Source organism: Cnephaeus nilssonii (assembly GCF_951640355.1).
Source record: "Cnephaeus nilssonii genome assembly, chromosome: X".
Classification (NCBI taxonomy): Eukaryota; Metazoa; Chordata; class Mammalia; order Chiroptera; family Vespertilionidae; genus Cnephaeus; species Cnephaeus nilssonii.
In genome coordinates this window covers 18966151-18991126 of record NC_137071.1, presented here as the reverse complement: position 1 = coordinate 18991126, position 24976 = coordinate 18966151, and the positions used below count along the sequence as shown (strand labels likewise).

The 24976-nt window shown below is 40.1% G+C and overlaps 1 protein-coding gene across 2 annotated transcripts in view; it reads left to right on the top strand.

Moving 5' to 3' along the window:
• Positions 1 to 24976, top strand: part of DMD (dystrophin) — a 2362317-nt gene that overhangs the window by 1971137 nt on the left and 366204 nt on the right. For both annotated transcript variants that reach the window (XM_079764882.1, XM_079764883.1), the window contains exon 60: positions 20689 to 20835. In XM_079764882.1, coding sequence (XP_079621008.1) covers positions 20689 to 20835 — 147 coding nt within the window. The remainder of the gene's footprint in view (positions 1 to 20688; positions 20836 to 24976) is intronic.

Below are 24976 nucleotides of genomic sequence, written 5' to 3'. Positions count from 1 at the left end.
ATTCATTTATTAAGTCTAGTCGTTTTTTGATGGAGTCTTTGGGTTTTCTATGAACAATATCATGTCATCTGCAAATAAGGACAATTTTACTTCTTTCCCAATTTGGATGTCTTTTATTTCTTCTTCTTGTCAGATCACAATGGCTAGTACTTCCAGTACTATTTCGTACAGGAGTTATGAGAGTGGGCATGCCTGTCTTGTTCCTGTTATTAGTGGAAATGGTTTTAGTTTTTGCCTATTGAGTATGATGTTCGCTGTGGGTTTGTCATATATGGCTTTTATTATGTTGAGGTATGATCCTTCTATTCCCACTTTGCTGAGGGTTTTTATCAAGAAATGGTGTTGGATTTTCTCAAATGCTTTTTCTGCATCTATAGATATGATTATATGATTTTTACCTCTCAGTTTGTTTATGTGGTGTATCACATTTATTGATTTGCGGATATTGTACCATCCTTGCATCCCTGGAATAAATCCCACTTGGTCATGGTGTATGATCTTTCTAATGTAATGCTGGATTCGATTTGCTAGAATTTTGTTGAGGATTTTGGTGTCTATGTTCACGAGGAATATTGGCCTATAATTCTCTTTCATTGTGTTGTGTTTACCTGGTTTTGGTATTAGGGTAATGCTGGCTTCGTAGAAAGAGCTTGGAAGTGCTCCTTCCTCTTGGATTTTTTTGAATAGTCTGAGTAAGATAGGTTTTATTTCTTCTTTGGATGTGTGATAAAACTCCCCTCTGAAGCCATCTGGTCTAGGGCTTTTGTTTGTTGGAAGTTTTTTTTATTACTGCTTCTATTTCCTCCATAGTTGTTGGCCTATTCAGATTTTTTTATTCCTCCTTGTTGAGTTTTGGAAGGTCATATTTTTCTAGGAATATCTCCATTTCTTCTAGGTTGACCAAGTTTTTGGAGTAGAGTTGCTCATAGTATTTTTTAATGAGTCTTCATATTTCTGTGGGGTTTGTTGTTATTTTGCCTCTTTCATTTTTTATTTTGTTTATTTGAGTCCTCTATCTTTGCTTCTTGGTGAGCCTTGCTAGAGGTTCATCAATCTTGTTTATCCTTTCAAAGAACCAGCTCTTGGTTTCATTGATCTTTTGTATTGTTTTTTGGTTTTGGGGTTTGTTTGTTTGTTTGTTTGTTTGTTTTTTGGTCTCTATGTCATTTATTTCCGCTCTGATCTTTATTATTTCCTTCCTTCTGCTCACACTGGGCTTCTATTGTTGCTCTCTTTCTAATTCTTCAAATTGCAGAGTTATATGGTTTATTACCAGTTTTTCTTATTTTTTGAGGTAGGCCTATAATGCTATGAACTTCTGTCTCAGGATTGCTTTCACTGTGTCCCAAGATTTTGGATTGTTGTGTTTTCATTGTCATTTGCTTCCAAGATGTTTTTTTATTTCTTCTTTGATCTCTTTGGTAACCCACTCATTGTTTAATAGTATGTTATTCAGCCTCCAAGTGTTTGAATTTTTGTGATTGTTTTTACTGTAGTTGATTTCTAATTTTATACCATTGTGATCTGAGAAGACGCTTGATATGATTTCAATCCTCTTGAGTTTGGAGAGACTTTGCCTGTGTCCCAATATGTGGTCTATCTTTGAAAATGTCCCGTGTGCACTTGAGAAGAATGTATATTCTGTATTTTTGGGGTGGAATGTTCTAAAGATGTTGATTAAGTCCATCTGATCTAGTGTGTCATTTAGGATTGATGTTTCTTTGCTAATTTTTTGTCTAGAAGATTTATCCAGTAATGTTATTGGGGTATTAAAGTCTCCTACTATGATTGTGTTGCTGCCAATCTCTCCCCTGATATCTTCCAGAAGTGTTTTTTTTTTAAATGTATTTGGGTGCTCCTGCATTGGGTGCATAAATGTTTACCAGAGTTTTATCCTCTTGTTGTATAGATACTTTTAGAATTATGAAGTGGCCTTGTCTCTTGTTATGGTCTTCACTTTGAGGTCTATTTTGTCAGATATAAGTATTGCTATCCCAGCTTTTTTTTTTTTCATTTGCCTGAAAGATATTTTTCCATCCCTTCACTTTCAGTCTGTGTGAGTCCCTTGTTCTGAGGTGGGTCTCCTGTATACAGCATATATATGAATCATGTTTTCTTATCCATTCACTCACTCAATGTCTTTTGATTGGAGCATTTAATCCACTTACATTTAATGTTATTATTGATAGGTACTTGTTTGTAGCCATTTCTGTAATTTATGCCTGTGTTCTTTCCTCTTTTTCTATTCCTTCTTTTTACAGCATTCCCTTTAGCCTTTCTTGCATTGCTGGCTTGGTAGTGATAAACTCCCTTAGCCTTTTTTTGTCTGTGAAGCTCCTGATTTCCCCTTCCATTTTGATTGATAGTCTTGCTGGATAGAGTATTCTTGGATTCAGTCCTTTGCTTTGCATCACTTTGTATACCTCCTTCCATTCCCTTCTAGCTTGATGTGTTTCTGTTGAGAAATCATTTGATAATCTGATGGGGGATCCTTTGTAGGTAACTCTCTGTCTCTCTCTTGCGGCCTTTAAGATTCTCTCTTTGTTGGTAACATTTGCCATTGTAATTATGATGTGTCTTGGTGTGGGTCTTTTGGGATTCATCTTGCTTGGGACTGTCTGAACTTGTGTAACTTTTTTCTTCCCCATATCAGTCATTATTTCTTTAAATAGATTTTCTAATCCTTGCTGCTCTTCTTGTCCTTCTGGTAGCCTTATTATACATATGTTACTTCGTTTCCTGTTGTCTCAAAGCTCCTTTAGGGTCTTCTTCTGCTTTTTAACCCTTTGCACTCGCTTGCTTTTTTCTCGATTCCTTTATTCTAATGCTAACCGTAGCGAGTCACACTCCACATCCGAGTGCAAAAGGTTAAGTTTTTTCTCCAATTGCTGTTCAGATTGGGTTTTTTTCTCTACCTTATCTTCCAACTCACTTATTTGGTCCTCTGCTTCTAATCTACTGTTGAAACCTTCCATGGTGTTTTTGATTGTAGCTATATCACTTTTTATTTCTTCCTGATTTTTGCATAGGTTGTTGATTTTCTAATCCATCCAGTGTATGAACTGTATGGCTATTACTCTGAATTCTTTTTCTGTCATGTTGCATGCCTCAGTTTCACTTATTTCCTTTCTTGGCAATTTCTCTTTTTCTTTCCTCTGGGGATTGTTTCATTGTCTCCCCATTATGACTATCACCAGAAGGTTCAACCGCCAAGCTGTGGGGGCCTGGGCCATGTGCAGTGGGAGCTTCACACCACCCAAGTGTCACTGAAGAGCTCTAACACCAAGCTGCTGTGGGTTGGTGGGAGCCACGTTCGCCCAGGATCAGAGTCACTGGTGTTCAGTGCAGCCTTGTGCATGCACCTAGAATCAGGAACCCTGCTTGCACCACACTGATAAAGAGACCCCGCTGGCATGTGCCAAAAATCAGAGTCCCCTAACACATGCCAGGAGTCAGAATCCCCATGTTCCCATGCCAAAAATCGAGTATCGGAGTATCTGTTTCTTGGTGTGGCCTCATGCTGAGAATCAGGGTTCCTGTGTGTGTTTGTGCCAAAAGTTGGAGTCACTGGCTCTTAGTATGCATGCACTGGGAATCGGGGATCCCAGGCACCCGTGATGAGAAACAGAGTCAAATCACTGGTGATCAGTGCTGACTCTCATGCAGAGAATCAGGGTCCCTTGTCTGCTTGGGGGACTGGGTTGCACAGCTGCCCTGTTTCTGCAGGAGGTCCACTCTTGCACTGCAAAAAATAGACTTCCGTGTGTGTTTGCCCAGAATCAAAGTCAGGTGGCACTGCTGCCCCATGTGAACATGGGGTCTGATCTCTGCAGGAAACAGATTCCCAGTGTCCACACGCCCAGGCTCAAATTCAAGCAGTGGAGCGGGAGCCGCCCTATGTGGGTGTGGGGTCTGGTCTCTGCGGGAAGCAGGTTCCCAGTGTCCGTGCATCCAGGCTCAAATTCAGGCAGCAGAGCCAGAGCCACCCTGTGTGGGCAGGGGGCCTGCTTGTGTGGGGTGGGACCAGCAGTTCCTATGGCACTGCAGCAGGCCTGTGGGGAGGGGGATGGGCTCTGTGACTCACAGAACTCTGTGGCCAGGATGTATGGATTCTTGGTGTCTGTGGATCTGCAGCTGTAGTCACAGGTCTTTGTCCCTAGTGGCTCTAGGGTCCTGGTTTGCGTCTGAGACCAGATTGGGTGGTGCTAGGATCCTAGTCTCAAGCAGTTCTGTTTTTCAAGATGGCATGGTCTCTGTGCCCACGCTGGCTGCCCCCGGAGTGTCCGCGGTGGCAGCGGGTTTCAACTGTTTTGGCAGCCCATTGGAAGACCTGCAGGGTCAAACTGTCCCAAGTTCACACACACACACACCACACATGTCCACACACTCCTCTATCGCTCCCTCACTCTCTCACACTCTCTCCCTCCCTACCTTCTTGCTGGACACCATATTTTCTCCTGTATCACATTTATTGATTTGTGAATATTGTACCAGCCTTGCATCCCCCGAATAAATCCCACTTGGTCATGGTGTATGATCTTTATAATGTATTTATGAATCTTATCTAATCTAATAATAGACAAATATGCAAATTGACCGCACCTTCGCTACACCCAAGCCACGCCCACCAGCCAAGCCACGCCCACCAACCAATCAGGACGAATATGCAAATTATCCCAACAAAGATGGCGGCTAATTTGCATATCGCGACAGAGTAGAAAGAAGCCAAGAGCTGCAGAAGGGAGCAAAGCTGCAGAGAAGCAAGCAAGCCGGGGGGAGGAGAAGGGAGGAGCGGAGGCGGGGCCGGGGGAGAAGGAAGTTGAGCAGGCAGGGCCGGGGGAGAAGGGGCGGGGCCGGGGGAGAAGGGAGGAGCGGAGGCGGGGCCAGGGGAGAAGGGAGGAGCGGAGCCAGGGCCAGGGGAGAAGGGAGGAGCGGAGGCGGGGCCAGGGGAGGAGGAAGAAGAGCGGGCTGGCGGAGAAGTTAGAAAAGCATGGGGGCTGGCAGAGAAGGTGGAGGGGGGCCGGGGGAGAAGGGAAAAGCAGGCGGGCTGGCAAAGAAGGCGGGCCGGGGGAGAAGGGAGGAGCGGAGGCGGGGCCAGGGAAGAAAGAAGGAGAGTGGGCTGACGGAGAAGTTAGAAAAGCAGGGGGGCTGGCGGAGATCGCGGGGCGGGGGACAAGGGAGGAGAGCAGGCAGGGTCGGGTAGAGTGCAGCAGGAAACCCTATTGCAGGATTTTTCCTGCAACGGGAACGCTAGTTTACTAATATTTTGTTGAGGATTTTAGCATCTATATTCATCAAGGATATTGGCCTGTAATTCTCTTTCTTTGTAGCATCTATCTGGTTTGGGAATTAGGGTACTGCTGGCCTCATAGAAAGAGTTTGGAAGTGTTCCTTCCTCTTGAATTTTTCAAATAGTTTGAGGAAGATAAATGTTAATTCTTCTTTTAATGTTTGGTAAAACTCCCTTGTGAAGCCGTCTAGACCAGTGCTTTTGTTTGCTGAAAGTTTTTTTTATTACTGCTTCAATTTCATCAGTAGGGTCAGCCTATTCAGGTTTTCTGATCATAAAAATCTTAGAAGAAACTATAGGCAACAAAATCTCAGACATCTCTCATAGCAATCCTATGTAACAAAAGGCTAATGTGCAAATTGTCCCCTTGGGAGTTCAACTGACCAGGATTTCGACCACTCACTATGATGTGCGTGGACAACCAGGGGGTGGCACAGAATGAAGGAAGGCCCCAGCCAGCAGCCAGCAGCCAGCAGCCAGCAGCCAGAGGAAAGAAGACACTGATTGCCGGCCAGGCCTAGGGACCCTACCCATGCATGAATTTCATGTACCATGCCTCTATTATTTCTATAGATACATCTTCTATGGCAAAGGAAACTAAGGAGAAAATAAACTAATGGAACTACATCAAAATAAAAATCTTCTGTATAGCAAAAGGAACCATCAACAAAATGAAAAGAGAGACCACTGCATGGAAGAACATATTTGCCAATGATATGTCCGATGAGGAGTTAATTTTCAAAATATATAGGGAACCCATATAACCTAACAAAAGTAAGACTAAAAATTGGGCAAAGGATGTAAATAGACACTTCTCCACAATGGACATACAGAAGGCCAAGAGACATATGAAAAAAATTCTCAAAGTCACTGATCATCAGAGAGATGCAAATTAAAACAACAATTAGGTATCACCTCACACCTATCAGAATGGCTGCATCAGCATATCAATAAATGACAAGTGTTGGTGAGGATGTAGAGAAAAGGGAACCCTAGTATATAGTACACTGCTGGTGGGGATGCAGACTGGTGTAGCCACTGTGGAAAACAGTATGGAGTTTTTTCAAAAAATTAAAAATGGAACTGCCATTTGACCCTGTGATCCCACTTCTAGAAATATATCCTAAGAATCCAGAAACACCAATCAGAAAGAATATATGCACTCCTGTGTTCATAGCAGTGTTATTTACAATAGCCAAGTTATGGAAATGACCCAAGTGCCCATTAGGAGATGAGTGGATAAAAAAGCTGTGGTACATTTACACCATGGAATACTATGCAGCAGTAAAAAAGAAGGATCTCTTACCATTTGCAACAGCATGAAGAGTATTATGCTAAGTGAAATAAGCCAGTCAGAGAAAGACAAGTATCACATGATCTCACTCATGTGTGGAATCTAATGAACAAAATAAACTGATAAACAAAATAGATCCAGAAACATAGAAATATGAAACAGATTGACGAATCTCAGAGGGAAGGCCGGGATGGGTAGGAATAGATCAACCAAAGAGTTTATATACATACTAGCGTTCCCGTTGCAGGAAAAATCCTGCAATAGGGTTTCCTGCTGCACTCTACCCCGCCCTGCCTGCTCTCCTCCCTTGTCCCCCGGCCCTGCCTGCACTCCTCCCTTCTCCCCCGCCCCGCCTTCTCCGCCAGCCCACCTGCTTTTCCCTTCTCCCCCGGCCCTGCCTCCAGTCCTCCCTTCTCCCCCGCCCCACCTTCTCCGCCAGCCTGCCTGCTTTTCTCCCTTCTCCCCTGGCCCCGCCTCTGCTCCTCCCCCCGGCTTGCTTGCTTCTCCACAACTTTGCTCCCTTCTGCAGCTCTTGGCTTCTTTCTATGCTGTCTTGATATGCAAATTAGCCGCCATCTTTGTTGGGGTAATTTGTATACTCGTCCTGATTGATTGGTGGGCGTGGCTTGGCTGGTGGGCATGGCTTGGGCATAGCAAAGGTGTGGTCAATTTGCATATTTGTCTATTATTAGGTAGTACTAGAGGCCCGGTGCACGAAATTCGTGCATGGAGGGGGTGTCCCTCAGCCCAGCCTGTACCCTCTCCAATCTGGGACCCATTGGGATCAGGCCTAAACGGGCAGTCGAACATCCCTCTCACAATCCAGGACTGCTGGCTCCCAACTGCCTGCCTATCTACCTTCCTGATTGCCCCTAACCACTCCCCTGCCAGCATGATTGATGACTAACTGCTCTCCTGCCAGCCTGTTTGCCCTTAACTGTCCTCCCCTGCAGGCATGGTCACCCCTAACCACCCTCCCCTGCAGGCCTGGTCACCCCTAACTGCCCTCCTCTGCAGGCCTGGTCCCCCCAACTGCTCTCCCCTTCAGGCCTGGGTTTCCCCCAACTGCCTTTCCCTACAGGCCCGGTCACCCCCACTTCCCTCCTCTGCCAGCCTGGTCCCTCCCAACTTCCCTCTCTTGCTGGCCATCTTGTGGTGGCCATCTTGTGTCCACATGGGAGCAGAATCTTTGACCACATGGGAGCAGCCATCTTGTGTGTTGGAGTGATGGTCAATCTGCATATTACTCTTTTATTAGATAGGATAGAGGCCTGATGCATGGGTGGGGGCCAGCTGGTTTGCCCTGAAGGGTGTCCTGGATCAGGGTGGGGGTTCCCTTGGGGCATGGGCCAGCCTGGGCGAGGGGCCTGTGGTGGTTTGCAGGCCAGCCACGCCCCCCGGTGACCCAAGCGGAGGCCCTGGTATCTGGGATTTATTTATCTTCTACAATTGAAACTTTGTAGCCTAAAGCAGAGCCAATCCTTCTGCTCACTTCGAGGCAGCAGCCATTTCTGTTGGGATTTATTTATCTTCTATAATTGAAACTTTGTAGCCTTAAGCGGAGGCCAAGACAGGCCAGGGCTGCAGAAACTTGGCTTCCTCCATTGCCAGGGGAAACCCTAGCCTCCTGCTCTCTCCAGCTCTGTGGCTGCCGCCATTTTTGTTGGGATTTATTTATCTTCTATAATTGAAACTTTGTAACCTGGAATGGAGGCCTGGGCCGGCCAGGGTGTGTGGAAAGCTTGGCTTCCTCCATCACCGGGGAAACCCAAGCCTCCCTCCTGCTCTCTCTGAGGCCGCAGCCATCTTAGTTGGGTTAATTTGCATACTTGCTCCTGATTGGCTGGTAGGCATGGCTTGTGGGTGTAACGGAGTGATGGTCAATTTGCATATTACTATTTTATTAGATAGGATATGCATAACTCATGGACACATACAATAGGGTGGTAAAGGTCTTGGGTGTGAGTTAGGGGCAGGCTACAAGAGGTCAATGGGGAAAAACAGGGCCATATGTAATACTTTCAACAATAAATATTTTTTAATTAAAAATTAAATTATTTTAATAAAAATACAAACATGGTAAAGGAGTGAGGAAAGATAGGTTTCCCCAGGGTAATATTACAAGTTGGCTCCAAAGACACAGCTACCAAAGAAAGGATCTAAGTCTGTGGCTCTCTCATGGATGAACTAGCTTATCATCATCTGCGTTGCAGAGTCTCCCTGAACTAGACTGATTAGGACCTCATGTGAATTTTTATTCTCCATGTTGCCTGACACAGTGCTTAACTGGTTGTAGGTGTAGTAAAAGAAGGAAAAATAGACTCAGCCTTCTCATTTGTCTTTACAACAGCACTGATGTGTCTGTGTTACTTTTCCCATTTTTACACAAGTGGAAATGCATGGGAAATATTTATAAATGAAAATGAAGTTTTTCTTTAGTGGGAAATCCCAAAAGTGAAGGAGGAGAGAGTGGAGAGAGAGAGAGAGAGAGAGAGAGAGAGAGAGAGAGAGAGAGAGAGATCACCTGTAATCTCATCCCCATATAATGCCAATTCCTGCAAACACCTCTTTGGCTCTTTGGCTACTGGAGAAAAAGGTACCTCTTTCTTCAAAGACATCATCAGACTGAGCCAAGGTTCACCAATTCTGTAATGGAACCCAGGTTGGATTTCAGCCCTCTGTGTCCTCTTGACCAAGCCACTATACAAATCTACATGTAAACCTGGTATTTTAGTCTTATCATCTTTTTCTATATAAATATTTTTCATGTTTTTTAAGTCTTATCAAAATGCCCTCCAGAAGGCTACACCAAGTGTATCACCACCAGCAGAACATATTTTCCTTAAATATATTACTCTCCCTTTTCCTCCACTGGTTCCATTTTTATGAAAACTCTCTGGTTGGTACCAAAAAGTTCTCTAGTTGGTACCAAAAGCTGGAATGTTATGTTCTTGCTCAGAGGGTTAGAGAGACCTTAAAAATTAGCACATGTTCCAACAGAAAATAAATAACTTAGATATGGAACCTAAAGGAAATGGTTTCTTTTAGTTAGGAACTCAGTGTCAGATTTCTGTAGGAAGCTATGTTTATGAAGCAATTTGAGGATAGCTGCTGGTCTGAAGTTTTTAGTGATTAATGCAAAAATGCCTAATTCTCTTGAGTGTTTATTTTTAATAAAAATATATTGAGGGATTATCATGTACTTGGTGCAGGCATACCCTGGAAATAAAATAATGTAGAATTGCCTTAATGAATTTTAGGGTCTTGGGAATGGAGGCAATGAATTAATAGGCAAATAGATATGCACTTATAAATTGTGATCAGTGCTAAGAAGGAAAATAAGGTGCTGAGAGTGGGAAAAATAGTGCGGAGCTTGCTTACTTAAGGCAGCCAGGGTTAGGCTTGCTTTCACGGTCACATTAACTGAAATCTGAGGTATATGAATAGAAGCCAGTGAGGCAGAGAGCAAAAATATAAAACTCCAGGTTGAGGGAACAGCATGTATGAAGGGTCTAAATCAAGAATAAGCTTGGTGATCTGAATGAACTTGGGTTTGGCAATTATTTCTTAATGGAACACAAAAAAGGAAACTTAAAAAAAATAATAAATTTACTTAATCACAATTTAAAATGCACTCTTCAAAAGATGCTACAAAAATGAAAAAGACAAGCCAAAGCCTGGGAGAAAAATATCTGCAAGACATTTGTCTGACAAGAGACATATCTGGATTATAGAAAAGACTCTTATAACTAAATAATAAAGTAACAAGCAACCATTTTTTAATGGGTGAAAGATCTGACATTTCACCAAAGAAGACACATAGATGGCAAACAAATACATGAATACATGCTCAGCCTCACTAGTTATTGAAGAAATTAACATTTAAAACAGAATAAATTTTAAAACAGTGACCACAGTATTGACAATCATGTGAAGCAACTAGAACTTCCATAAATAGCTAGTGTAGAATGATACAATCAACTTTGGAAAACAATTTCCAAGTTTTTGGAGGCTTTATTTTACTTCTTTAAAGAAATTCAATTTTTTAGTAATGTAATATATAAAAGAATATTAACATTTTTTAAGAAAGGAAGAAAGAAAAAAGAAAGGAAGGAAGGAAGGAAGGAAGGAAGGAAGGAAGGAAGGAAGGAAGGAAGGAAGGAAGGAAGGAAGGAAGGAAGGAAGGAGAAAGAAAGAAAGAAAGAAAGAAAGAAAGAAAGAAAGAAAGAAAGAAAGAAAGAAAGAAAGGAAGGAAGGAAGGAAGGAAGGAAGGAAGGAAGGAAGGAAGGAAGGAAGGAAGGAAGGAAGGAAGGAAGGAAGGAAGAAAGAAAGAAAGAAAGAAAGAAAGAAAGAAAGAAAGAAAGAAAGAAAGAAAGAAAGAAAGGAAGGGAATAAGCTTGCTGAGTTCTAGGAACACAGCATCTTTTAAATTCTTGTTAAAAATATCAAATTCTTAGGCCCATTCTGGACCTACAGAATCAAAAACACTAGGGTGGAACTCAGAAATCTCTGTGTAAAAAAATGGTTTATGATTATGATGCAGGTTATTGTTGAAGAACCACTGCCTTAGACAGAGTTCTGGTTGGGAAGGTTTAGAGAAAGACAGTCCCCATAGGCAAGGGCAATGGTAGTGGCAAATGTGGGCACAGACCGTGAACATTTCAGACTGGCAGAAACTTTTGCAAATTCAAAAAACCTGTGAAATCTAAAACAATCTGTCTAAAATAACACCTGAATTTGAATATCAGTGTCCTTGTGGTTGATGTTTTTGGTGGTTTATGAATTGTTACTTATTCTTAAATAAGTAAACAGATTTTATTAACTGCTATTTTGCTTGAACTTTTGTCACATATAATTAAATTTTGTCAGAAAGAAAATATTGGCATTTCTTCTGTTTCCTTAACAGCCTAAACACATGGACTGGTTAAGTGATTTATTTATACTCATTAGAGACCTTTTATTTTAATTGTGCATATTTTGCATTTAGCTTCTGTAAAGCATTCATGAACTGCCTTTTTAATTGTTTTAATTGTGTCATTAGAAAGCTATGAATAGCTTGAAATGTTTGTGGGGGGGTCGCTTTGGGGTGTTGTTTGCTTCTTTTTGTTTTCTCCAAAGGGGAAATAATTAGCAGTCAGAGTTAGGATTATAAAACAAGTTTCCAAGGAAATTAAAGTAACTAATGTGTGTACAACTTGTTCTTATAAGTAAAAGCCTTTCCTTTGTGTCCTTCTCCTCATTTCCAATTTATATTTGGGAAGGCAAAATGAACAGTGTGAACAGAAAAGAAAGAAGCAGGGCACTATTAGTGTGGTAAAGCTAGAATTCAGCTTTAATTTGAACAATGTTGGGGATATAAGCTTCATAGTAAAGCCATGTCCTAAAACATGAAGAATCATGATGGATGTAAATATAAATTTTTTAAAAAAATAATTTATGTTTTTGTGCTTGGGTGTTCATTCTTTTTCAATAATACAAAAATAAACTAGAGATAAATTTTCATAAAAACATAAGCATTCTCTATGGTAAAAAAAAAAAATACTGCAGTTAATAGCTATTCTCTTAGTGCCACAAATTTGGAATTGTGGTGATTCTGAGGGGAAACCATAGTTAAAATACAATTATTGATAATTGCTTAGACAATAAAAGCACCAAATTTTGTCATGCCTTCAAAGTTCATATTGTTTTCCTAAAATTTGGTGGTTGTATTTTTTTACTTAACCTACTCTAAGTCATTCTGATTATGCTACATCTAGGTCATTAGTTCTGAATCGGTTTTATTATTTACGTCCTTATTCACTTTGCTCGTCAAAAGTGATCATGCCCAAATATGAAACCATACAAGAATTGCCTTGAAATCTGAATGCAAAGAAGACAATGGAAAGAAACAGCATAATATTTTGCCTTCAGGCTACCGCCATAAAAACTGATGCTGGAATGGAATGCAGCCGCATATCTATTTAAAAAGAGTACATGTTTCAATGGCATAATTTATTGTCGAGAATGTCTCCACCAGAGGCAAAAAGTGACACTAAAGGCAAAGAGATGTACTCATTCAATCTGCAAACTACACCCTGTGTTTTAACTCCACATAAAAATCCCTCAGTATTTGGCAGAAATCAAGAACTTGATCTTATGGAAAGAGTGGTATATCTCAGGTTTGTGGAAAATCTATGTGATAGCCCCATAAAGACAGTAATGAGATAAGCCTCTCGCAAGAAAAAATAAAAGTACCTGCCTGGCCAGTGATTCTCAGTGGTTGAACATGGACCTATGAACCAGGAGGTCATGGTTCTATTCCCAGTCAGAGCACATGCCCAGGTTGGGGGCTCAATCCCCAGTGTGGGGCATGCAGGAGGCAGCCAATCAAGGAATCTCTTTCATCATTGATGTTTCTATCTTTCTCCCTCTCCCTTCCTCTTTGAGGTCAATAAAAATACATTTTTTTAAAAAGACCTGACAGCCCTGACTGGTTTGGCTCAGTGGCTAGAGCGTTGGCTTTCGAACTGAAGGGTCCCGGGTTCATTTCCAGTCAAGGACACATGCCCTGGTTGCGGGCTCGATCCCCAGTAGGGGGCATGCAGAAGGCAGCCCATCAATGATTCTCTCTCATGGTTGATGTTTCTCTCTCTCTCCCTCTCCCTTCCTCTCTGAAATCTATGAAAATATATAAAAATAAATAAATAAATAGATGATAGATAGATAGATAGATAGATAGATAGATAGATAGATAGATAGATAAAAATGACCTGAAATTTGAAGTCTAAGGGTAAAGGAGATTGGAAAAATGGATCAAGTTAGTCTATGTAGTGGATACTCTGGGCGCATCAGCCTGATTCCTTTACTAGACTAATGCACTCATACCCCAGCAACTCTGTGTTGACTGCTAGAGACTCATAGTTGCACTCTTTTCCAGGAAACCTTTCACAGCCAAAAGGAAACCACCTTGCCTGGGAATTTACACCACACCTTCTCTGAGACTGATAGGGAGCAGCTAGTGGCAAAAACTGAATGACATTGAGGTAGAACAGGATAACCCCCTTGTAGCAAGACAGGCCAACTATGATATAATTTGTGCTCCAGAGCTCCCTATGGGACCAGGCTGCTGCTGGTCTCCAGCAGAGACCACATCCTTGCTTACCTTTCTTATCCTGTCCTCCTGCTTCTCTCACTCTCCTTCTCTTAAAAGCACTCAGATTCTGCTTTTCTGAAACCCAGCCGAAGGCAGTAGGTATTCAGAGACAAAAACTGAACTTACATACTGTGCACCACACCAGGCAGGGAAACAACCAGAATAAAGAGCCCAAAATTACAGACAACAGTGGAACATGAAAAGCTTGCCTACATCTTACCTTGTGTTTCTTTGTTATTGATCCAACCACATTTGAGTAGCTTATTTCCCCCTTCCATGCATTTTAAAGGTTCCAATAGGTCTCTGATCCTCTGGGCCAGTGGTCAGCAAACTCATTAGTCAACAGAGCCAAATATCAACAGTACAACAATTGAAATTTCTTTTGAGAGCCAAATTTTTTAAACTTAAACTTCTTCTAATGCCATTTCTTCAAAATAGACTCTCCCAGGCCGTGGTATTTTGTGGAAGAGCCACACTCAAGGGGCCAAAGAGCCGCATGTGGCTCGCGAGCCGCAGTTTGCTGACCACTGCTCTGGGCAAAGCAGAATATAGTCTTTGACCATCTTGGCCCCAGTGGTGGGCACTCATTCTCATATGGATGATATAACCATTCAAACATGCAGAAGCTGCAAACCCAGCTGGGCTGTACCTACCCCAAATCCTGGGTACCTGGGCCCTATGAGGCCTTCTGTGAGCCATATATAGGAGACCTAGTACCAGTATTAAAACCTGTATTTGTGGACATGATTTCCATTTCCTCTCCCTCAGCTTCTCACTACTACAGCATGAAGAATCCTGGGACTTTTCCTAGTACCTCATCTTTTTAGTCTATTTTTCAATGACTTTGGTTCACAAACATTTGTTCAGTAAAGTTTCATTGTAGAGAGAAATGCAGTTAGTCACTACTTCATTTTTAAGTAGCATTCATAATGTGAATTTCTCTGCATAGCACATATAGCCCTAGAATGACATTTCATCATCAGACCCTACTAATTTTGAATTCCTAGTAAGTGAAATAGGACCTTTATAAATTAGTAGGTTGAATTTTCAGGAAGAATGTTTAATATTGCTTAGAAGGAAAATTTTTCTGATTTTCAGTAGCACTATTGATATATAAATACAACACTAGATATGTGATATATACATATATTAGAGGCCTGATACACAAAGATTCGTGCAAGAATGGGCCTTCCTTCTCCTGGCTGCTGGCACCACCTTCACTATGGCCAGAGCTGCCTTTCTGCCTTCCCATGCTGCTCAGAGGCCCGGAGCGGCTGCAGTGGTGCAGAACGCCTGCGTCGTCGCCATGGCAACAATGCAAGCGTCCCACCCGCCCCTGGCCGCTCAGTGCCTGTGTATGCAAATTAACCCACCATCTTTATTGGGTTAATTTGCATAGTCACTCCTGATTGGCTGGTGGACGTCACAAAGGTATGGCCAATTAGCATGTTACTCTTTTTATTAGTGTAGATATCGCACAATTTATAAACTCAAAAATGGCAAAGCTAATTCAAGCATTGTAGTTTCCTCTCCTTGCTTGCTTGTACAGCTACTCCTGCTATGATCTTTCCTGGATTGTCTTGGACCTCCATCACTTACCCCTGATATTTTCTCTCCATCTCCAAGCCTTATCTTGCTTCACTTTCTTCCTAATCCAGTTTAGACTCCACAGTCTGTTTTCCAATTACATTCCAGCTAAAATTTAAACTCTCTTGTCCCTAAGTGTTTGTGCCACAGCCACCTGACAAAAACCCCGAACCAACTGTTTTCTCCATGTTTGCATGGGACACTTAGAGAAAGTGAAAATTGGGCAGATTGGTTCGGCTAAAATGTATGAGTCCTCAGCCTCAAATGGGCCCTCAACATGCCTGGCAACCTTGCTGGTTTCTTAGGTCAAATCCATCTCACAGCCTCTATCACAACTAATTCAAATGTTCCCACTTACCCTTAACTCCTGTTTACATTCTATGGATATTGGTTACATATCAATTCTATGGCAACTCTGTTGCTTCTGTGGGGGCTAAAAATATTAATACTTCTCCTCCCACCTTCTAAGTTCTTCTGGCTGGGCCAATCGTCAAATTAATAGACACAGATTAACAAGAGAAAATCAAACTTTAATACATGCACATGAGAAATTCACATAGGCATGAAAATTCCCAAGATAGGGAGGCAACATTAGATATATGACACATTTTTGGACAAAGAAGAAAAGGAGGAAAATGGAGTATTAAATTTATGAAGTGAGAATGTGTGATTTTCAGGGAGTTGAGGAAGAGGGGAACACACCTGGCAAGCAAATCCTTGCTAGGAGACTCAAAAACAGCGGGATACAGGGTATCTAGCCAGCAGGCACCTGCCTGAAACCCTCTTGTGTACCATACTTAATGCAAATTAGGCTAAGGCAGTGGTCAGCAAACTGCGGCTCGTGAGCCACATGCGGCTCTTTGGCCCCTTGAGTGTGGCTCTTCCACAAAATACCACGTGCGGGCGCGAACGTACAGTGCGATTGAAACTTCGTGGCCCATGCGCAGAAGTTGGTTTTCTGCTCTCAAAAGAAATTTCAATCATTGTACTGTTGATAATTGGCTCTGTTGACTAATGAGTTTGCCGACCACTGGGCTAAGGGGACATCCTAAACTCTCCATCCTGTAGCAGGTTTCTCTGTCTGAATCTCTTGGGCAGAAAAGGGGGAAGGGACAAAGGTTCTTTCTGAGTCTTTTGTTTCTTAATAAATAGCTTAAATAAATATTTTTTAAAAAGCTGCTTCAGGGTGGCAGAATTTTGATCCCTTCACTTCATACTTCATAGAGGAATTAGAAGCCCTCAAAATAGAAGTGAATCAACTTACTCTTTCCAGTCCTCCACATTGACTTTTTTCTGTGCCTTGTGGAATTATCCCTTGAATATCTAGTCAAAACTGCTTCCTTTCTTAATAGACCATTCCTTTCTTTTGTTGCAAAATGGATAATGACTACAATTATAAATCCAGATTTGAACAAATCTTTAACTACGTAACAATAAGCAAAGACCTGACAGGCAATTTAATTTCATAAAAAGAAAAACTTGACATATCAGACTAATATCTCATTCTAAATCAGTACTTTAATATCTATAATCAGACAACATTTAATGAAGTGAAAATTCTGCCTGCTTGAAACTAGTCATAATAAAATTAGACTTAGTTTGCTCTTTCATGGAAAACATATTCCAGATGTTTAAGTGATTCCAAGAAAACCCACAGTATAATGGCTCCCTTCGATATTTTCTCACTGCTTTCAAATTAGAATAAAATCTAATGAAATTTTGGTAGTATCTTAATAGCACATCATATTGTTCAAAGTTAACTGTACATGTTTAATAATTTAAAGATTAATTTATATCCCAGGCTGGCAGGGGAGGGCAGTTGGGGGCTACCAGGCCTACAGGGGAGAACAGTTGGGGGCAACCAGGTCTGCAGGGGAGGGCAGTTGGGGGGGGACCAGGCCTGCAGGGGAAGGCAGTTGGGGGTTACCGGGCCAGTAGGGGAGGGCAGTTGGGGGCAATCGGGCCAGCAGGGGAGTAGTTAGGTGTCAATCAGGCTGGCAGGGGAGTGGTTAGGGGGCGATCAGGCTGGCAGGCCAGCGAGCAGTTGGGAGCCAGCAGTCCCAGATTGTGAGAGGAATGTCTGACTGCTGGTTTAGGCCCGATCCCACCAGCAGTCGGACATCCCCCGAGAGGTCCCAGATTGGAGAGGGTGCAACCTGGGCTGAGGGACACCCTCCCACAGTGCATGAATTTCATGCACCAGGCCTCTAGTTGTGTAATATTAGCAGCACTAATATTTGAAATATAGCCAAACCCAAAGTCACACCAACTGAAATGACATGCTACCTGTATTCACTCTTTATATAGTATGTCCTGTGATTCAGAGTTGAGGGGGCTCTAGTTTTTGTTATGTACACTTTTAGGCATTGACAATCCATAGCCATCCTCAGATACTATAGAGCTGCCCCCAGAACCTAAGTCAAATGCCAAAATGATGGCTGATTTGAACACTCTCCTGCCCCTTTTTTCTCTTCATTTTGTTTCTACCGCCAGTTATCTCCTTTCCTCCATCCTTGTGTACTTAGTGACCTTATGATGATTTCTTGCTGGTTAAAGGTCTTTAGTCTGTTCATGCCCATCACAATATATGCCCAAAATGAACCTTACACCAAGTTGTCTTTATCAACTAACCTCTCCCCAAAGCTCTAGTTATCTAAACAGCAATGTAGGCATTCAAATTAAACTAGACCTATGGGGTGGTTTTTTTTTTATCCTTAATTGATCATAATACTAGTAGCAGTAACAATGTCAGTAAAATACTAGTAGTAAAAGTTTAGCCCGGCCAGTGTGGCTCAATGGTTGAGTGTCAACCTAGAACCAGGAGGTCATGGTTCAATTGCCAATCAGGGCACATGCCCCAGGTTGTGGACTCAGTCCCCTGTGGGGGGCATGCAGGAGGCAACTAATTTATGATTCTCTCTCATCATTGATGTTTCTATCTCTCTCCCTCTCCCTCTCTGAAATCAATAAAAGTATATTATTTTTTAAAAGTTTATAATAGATGTTCTTTATTCCAATTCAATTAGGACCTAGAGTTCAACGACTAATTGAAAAAGACAGTTAAATCAGGGAAGCATTAAACATATTTCTTAAACATTTTATTCCATCTTAAAATAGCCATCAATATTTTAATATTGTGTGAAGGTTTTTTTTTCTTTGAGTGTAGATTCACTGATTAGAGTTCTCCATGAATTGCACTAATAATGCAAACTTTTGATTTCCAGTTTCTTTAATGTAGGCAGAGTGCATCAGGAAACATGAGAATTATTCTAAATGCTGAATCCTTCTAAATTTTTTGGATTATTTTTCCAATCTTTTGCAGTCTTGTCCACTCCAATTCAACAGTACTTCTTTTTAATTTTTAAGGAACTTTCCTGGTTTTCATAGAAATAATAACTCATTTTTAGACATATTTCTTTAGAAATAATATTTACTATCAATCCCTATAAAAACTTTTAGTTTTAGACTGATTCCTATGACATTCCACTGACATGGAGTTGAATAAAGATGCATACATCACATAGGATTGTTGTATGTATGTGTTCAGTCAGAATTGTATCTTTTGTTTTTCTTTGTTTTAATTTTTATGGATATGTAATTCACATACCATAAAATTCACCCTTTTAAAGTGTAATATTCAGCCAAAACCGTTTTTGGCTCAGTGGATAGAGCATCGGCCTGTGGACTCAAGGGTCCCGGGTTCGATTCCGGTCAGGGGCATGTAACTTGGTTGCAGGCACATCCCCAGTGCGGGGTGTGCAAGAGGCAGCTGATTGATGTTTCTCTCCCATCGATGTTTCTAGCTCTCTATCTCTCTCTTCCTTCCTCTCTGTAAAAAATTCAATAAAATATATTTTAAAAAATAAATAAATAAATAAAGTGTAATATTCAGCAGTGTTTAGCATATTCACAAGGTTGTGCCATCATCACCACTAATTCCAGAGTATCTCTCAAAAGAAACCCCATGATCCTTTAATATTTTTAATGACCACTTTATAAAAAACTATGAGTTCAGCAGAGAGATTAGCACAGTGTCTTGTGTTTTCTAAGAACTATATAAGAATCTTACACTCCACACAGTACCACATTTTAGTGGTGAGATATTTAGGTAGATTTGAGAGGATAATTACATTCTTATTTAGAATGTACATACGGGTTTCTTCCATTTGCAATGGGGATGAATTGGAGGGTTATAGATGAGGTGAGTGTAAACAATGTTTTTTTATCAACATAGGGAACCAGAGGAATAACACGTGCCCAGATCAAGCAAGTTAAAACAGCACTATAGCTAAGTAAATGATGCTGTCCTTGTGCACAGACATTATATTACACAAATTGTTCTCCTAAGTGAGGGAATTTGTCCGTTAGAAATTGCTCATTGGAACATTTGGACATCATACATCATGTTAAAGATCCATAAATGTCATCTCAATAGGGTAGATATAACGCATGGTAATATCCTCCCCATATCTGCATAGTGTTCTTCTGTTCAACAGATTGTCATGATGTATTGCATCAGAGAATCCCAATCTAGTGCTTTAGAGACAGCTGAGAAGCCCCATGGGAGACTTCTTAAGTCATTGCTACAAGGACTAAAATACCAGAAGACCAGGAAGTCATTCTTAAAACTTGACAAAATACCCTAATCTCTAAATGAATCTATTTATTATGTAGTTGGTGCAAAGTATGAATGTAATATTTTATGACTGAGTATATCTTTTTTTGTTAAAAAAATCTATATTTGGTTGTGAGATTAGTAGAATTTAGAATCTAGCAGCACCATATTTTTCCCGTTACTTTGTCAATTCAGAACTTCTTTGGAGAGGTATATGATATAATTTAAGAATAGGCATTTATATGCATATGTGCATAACCCATGGACACAAATAATAGTGTGGTGAAAGCCTGGCAGGGTGGAGGAGGTCAATGGGGAAGAAAGGGGTACATCTGTAATATTTTCAACAATAAAGATACATTTTTAAAAAATAATAAGCACTCTGGAGACAGGCAAACCTGGGTATGTATCCCAGGTTTCTCAATTTTGACCCATGGGATCTTGGGCAAGGTTTAACCTCTCCAAGTTTGTTTTCTCTGTGTAAAATGCGAATTCTCCAAGTATTAACCTCATAAGGTTATTGTGTAGGAAGAAAATAAAATGACATGTGGACAGAGCTCATCACAGGATTAGGCATCTAAGAAGTACTCAAGAAATATTATTATTTACCCATTAACAAATGTTCATTGTTATACTACCACTATGATAGAGCTAATATCACTGATACTGCACCCCAAACAGAATAAAATATCTTGTAGTTCCCATATGTCTGTTTTTTTTTTGTTTTAAATATTCTCATTTTCCAATTTGCCCTTGACTATTTCACACAGGCACTTCGAGGAGAAATTGTGCCTCTTAAAGAGAATGTAAGCCACGTCAATGACCTTGCTCGTCAACTCACCACATTGGGCATTCAGTTGTCACCATATAACCTCAATATTCTGGAAGACCTGAACACCAGATGGAAACTCCTGCAGGTAGGAACATTATTAGCATTGCAGCTCCCTGTTCCAATAAGAGAATATACAGATAAAGCTTGTTTATGAGGAACAATAAAAGTAATTTTTCACATGACATTCACAAAAATATTTTGTGAGTATAGGATATTTTATATTGTTTGTTACGTCCCTATATAAATGTTTTCAAGCCTATGAAAATTAACTTTTATAAATGGCTTAAGTTAGGCTTTACTATGTCTTGCAATAAACATAGAAGATAATGCTGAATCATGATTAAAAAAACTAAATTACTGGCATGCAATTACTTTGTACTATTACTGCTTGGATTCTTAAAACATCTTTCCTTTTGGAATCCTAATGTAAACAAAAGTCAAAGGTAAGATATCCTAAAATCTTTTAAAGAAAGAACATTTGTCCACAAACCTGCAGGAAATATAATTGTGATCAAGGTTATTTAAACTCTCTATGCCTCAACCTTTCATCTGAAGAAAATGGGGATAATAAATGTTCCTAAAATATTGGTTTATTATTAGGACAAGTAAGTCAAAACACATGGTAAGTACTTGGAACAGTACTAGTCCCATGGTAACACTATAAATTCCAACTATTGGTGCTATTGCCATTATAATTATTACTATTATAGCATACAGGTTTTGGAATCAGATTCACTGAATTACCTTGAAGTCACTTGACCTTTCTGATTGTTAATATTCTCATCTCCAACATGCTTGCTGTAATATTTAGTGAACTAATTCATATAGAGTTGTTAGTACAGTACCTGGAAAATAGTAAGAACTCAGAAAACGTAATGGTGGAGGAGACATGTCAATATGTTACCTATGTGAAGGACACTGTATTATACCCCCAAACTGTAAAACAGGCTTAATGACAGATTTGGAGAACTGTTTTCCTTCCTTTTTCCAATTTCATAGGATGCAGAGTGTATGCTACTAAGGACAGAGTGGCAACTGGGTTTAAAAATATTTTCTCTCAGAGTTATAATAAGAAAAAAACTGAAAACCAGACGAGTTTTCCAAATGGCAGTTCATTTAGGGGTGTGATCGACAGTCCTGTTAAAGAATTGCTCGAGCTTTAATAAAAACAAGTCCAATTTTGTGACCTCCTGAGATTTCATATCATTTAATTCTTGTTGTGATCAATAATCTTGAAATATTCGTATGATAGAATGTTATAAGTGGCATTGACTAAAGCAAGGCCATATAGTTAAGCAGTGAATTCCTATGTATGTTTGCTCCATTAAGTACTATTAAAATCTTATCAGTTTTGCCCTAGCTGGTTTGGCTCAGTGGATAGAGCGTCGGCATGCAGACTGAAGGGTGCCAGGTTCAATTACAGTCAAGGGCACCTGCCTGGGGTTGTGGGCTTGATCCCCAGTACAGGGCAGGCAGAAGACAGCCGATCAATGATCCTCTCTCATCATTGATGTTTCTATCTCTCTTTCCCTCTCCCTTCCTCTCTGAAATCAATAATATATATATATATATATATATATATATATATATATATATATATATATATATATATAAATCTTATCAGTTTCACATCGATCAGATGCTCAAACCTCAGAGGGAAGGTAGGGGAGGGTGGGGTAAGGGGGAAAGACCAACCAAGAGACTTGTATGCATGCATATATGCATAACCAATGGAGGCAGACAACAGAGGGTGAGGGTGAGGGCAGGATTTGGGGGGGATGAGGGGCGATGGGGGGGAATAACCACACACTTGTAATACCTTAATCAATAAAAAATCTTATCAGTTTCATCCTTAGTATGTTTTTCATTTTAAGCATAAACAAGGAAAGTAATAAATGTCCAAGGCAAAGCAATGCCCGCATTTGTTATATACAAGCACTCTTGAACTATATCTTAAAATTTCTTTTAGAGAGCCGAATGTCACATTTGCTTTCAGAATGTACTACAAGATTTGTAACAATTGCACCTAAATTTGCAAATAAGGCCAAAAGATTATGATGATAAGAAAAGTTTTTTTAAAATCTATACTAAGGGGTCCATTATAGCTTGAGCTATTTATTTATATGTAAAGTAGGAGGAAATATTAATAGCTTGATTTTCATCCATTGTTGAAAATAAATAAGGACTTGGATATAAATATAAGTAGGTACATGAAAGGAGACTGTGTGATACAATAAAAAGAGTATTGGAGTGAATATCAGAAGGCCTAACTTCAAATTGAAGCTAAGCTATTATTTGACCATGTTATCTTGGGAAAGCCATTTAACCTCTCTCAGCTTCAATGCCCTCATTTATAACACGAGACAGTCCATTTTGCCTAAGGTCACATCTAGTTCAATCCTATGATTCTGTATCTGATATTGGGGGAGATACCACATGACAAAATTTAGTTTAGAATCAATAGAGTTGGCCCCTTTATTCATAATACAGATGGGGCTTGTTGGAATGATGTTTTTCCTTCTATAATTCTAACTTTGAAACCCCTCATCCCCAAACCCACATACAGACAGTCTTTTCATGTTAAACAGTTCAGTTCATTTGTGGTATATGCTCTTATTGTGGCAAATTTCACTTGTTGCTATTTTTTAACATGACCTTAGGATAGGCTTGAAAAGTGTTTTTAGCAGAAAACTGATAAATCCAAGGTTTTAGTTTGCACATTACTGAGTCAAGATGATTCAATTTTTTTACCATAATTCTAACCACTCTGCTGTATTATAAATACTCATGTCTTGTGCAGAAACAAAACAAGAAATGAGGTTCACATCAAACAACTTTATCCACATTACTGGAAGAGCAACTCATTGAGAACACTTTACATTTCGAAGAATGTACATGAGAACTAAAACATTACCCAGCCTCTGTGGAGGGGAGTTTGAGCCCACCATCATTATGATATCGTATTTCTAAAATAAATAAGTAAGCATTTAGTCACTTACAGTGCTACATTAGTTATAAAATCATGATAAAAGTAAGTACAAGTACATCTTTGTTTCCTTGACTACTAAAAAAAAGAAAAGCAAGAAATAGAGATTTGGAGTAGCAGGAAGGCAAATATAAACCTAAGAAGAGTCTTAAATTTGGGCAAAATTGTGTAGTAAAAGAAATACTACCAGGCTATGTCTACTATCAGAATATCCTGGCCCTAGCCAGTTTGGCTCAGTGGATAGAGTGTCAGCCTGCGGGCTGAAGGGTCCCCGGTTCATTTCCAGTCAAGGGCACATGCCCAGGTTGCAGGCCTGATCCCCAGCAGGGGGTGTGCAGGAGGCAGCCAATCAATGATTCTCTCTCATCATTGATGTTTCTCTCTCTTTATCCCTCTCCCTTCCTCTATGAAATCAATAAAATATATTTTTAAAAAAGAATATCCTGAGTTCAGTTACATGACCCATTGATTTTTATTTTAAAAGAATGACATGCTGGTTTTTTAACTGTATGTGATAACAGTCAAAATGAAAGAAACAGATAAACCATGTAGATATGAACATCAATAGCAGTGTAAGAGCCAGTTAAAATTAATCTGTATCTAGAAATAGGAGAGTTCTGTATTTATTTTGAATCCACAAGTAGAAGTATAGAGACATTGGTTTTTCTGTTTGAAACTCTCTGTGGAAATAAAATCATATTTTCTCCCTCACCATGGACACATTGGTGTGACGTTTCTACTAGACAATGTGTTTTTGGCGTAGGAAACCATCATTCCTTGTAGTTACAAAGAGTTTTCATATACATTATCTAATTTAATCCTCATAACATTATGATTCTGTGTTATGATTGCATATTATCATATTCCCATGTACAAATAAGAAAACTGAGACTTTGAAACATTCAGTGACACAATCACTGTCACACAGCATGTATCATTCAAGATGTAAAGCAGCCCTTCTGAACTGCAACATCCATCCCTTTTTCTTTCTTCTTCTCAAAGTCCTGTTAAGTTTGGACTTAGCAAAGTCATACCTTACAGCTCTTTTGGGCCACACAGGTATGAAATATTTCACTTCTTTCATGCTTCCCCTCTTTTTAAATGCTTCTCAGGGATATTAACTTTGAAATCTTCCTTTTACAAACCAATGGATTAATGAGCCCAGTTCAGTGTACCCCTTAAGATCATACCTGTAGTTTCGAATATAAAACCATAAAGCATTATATTTCTCCTCATTGTC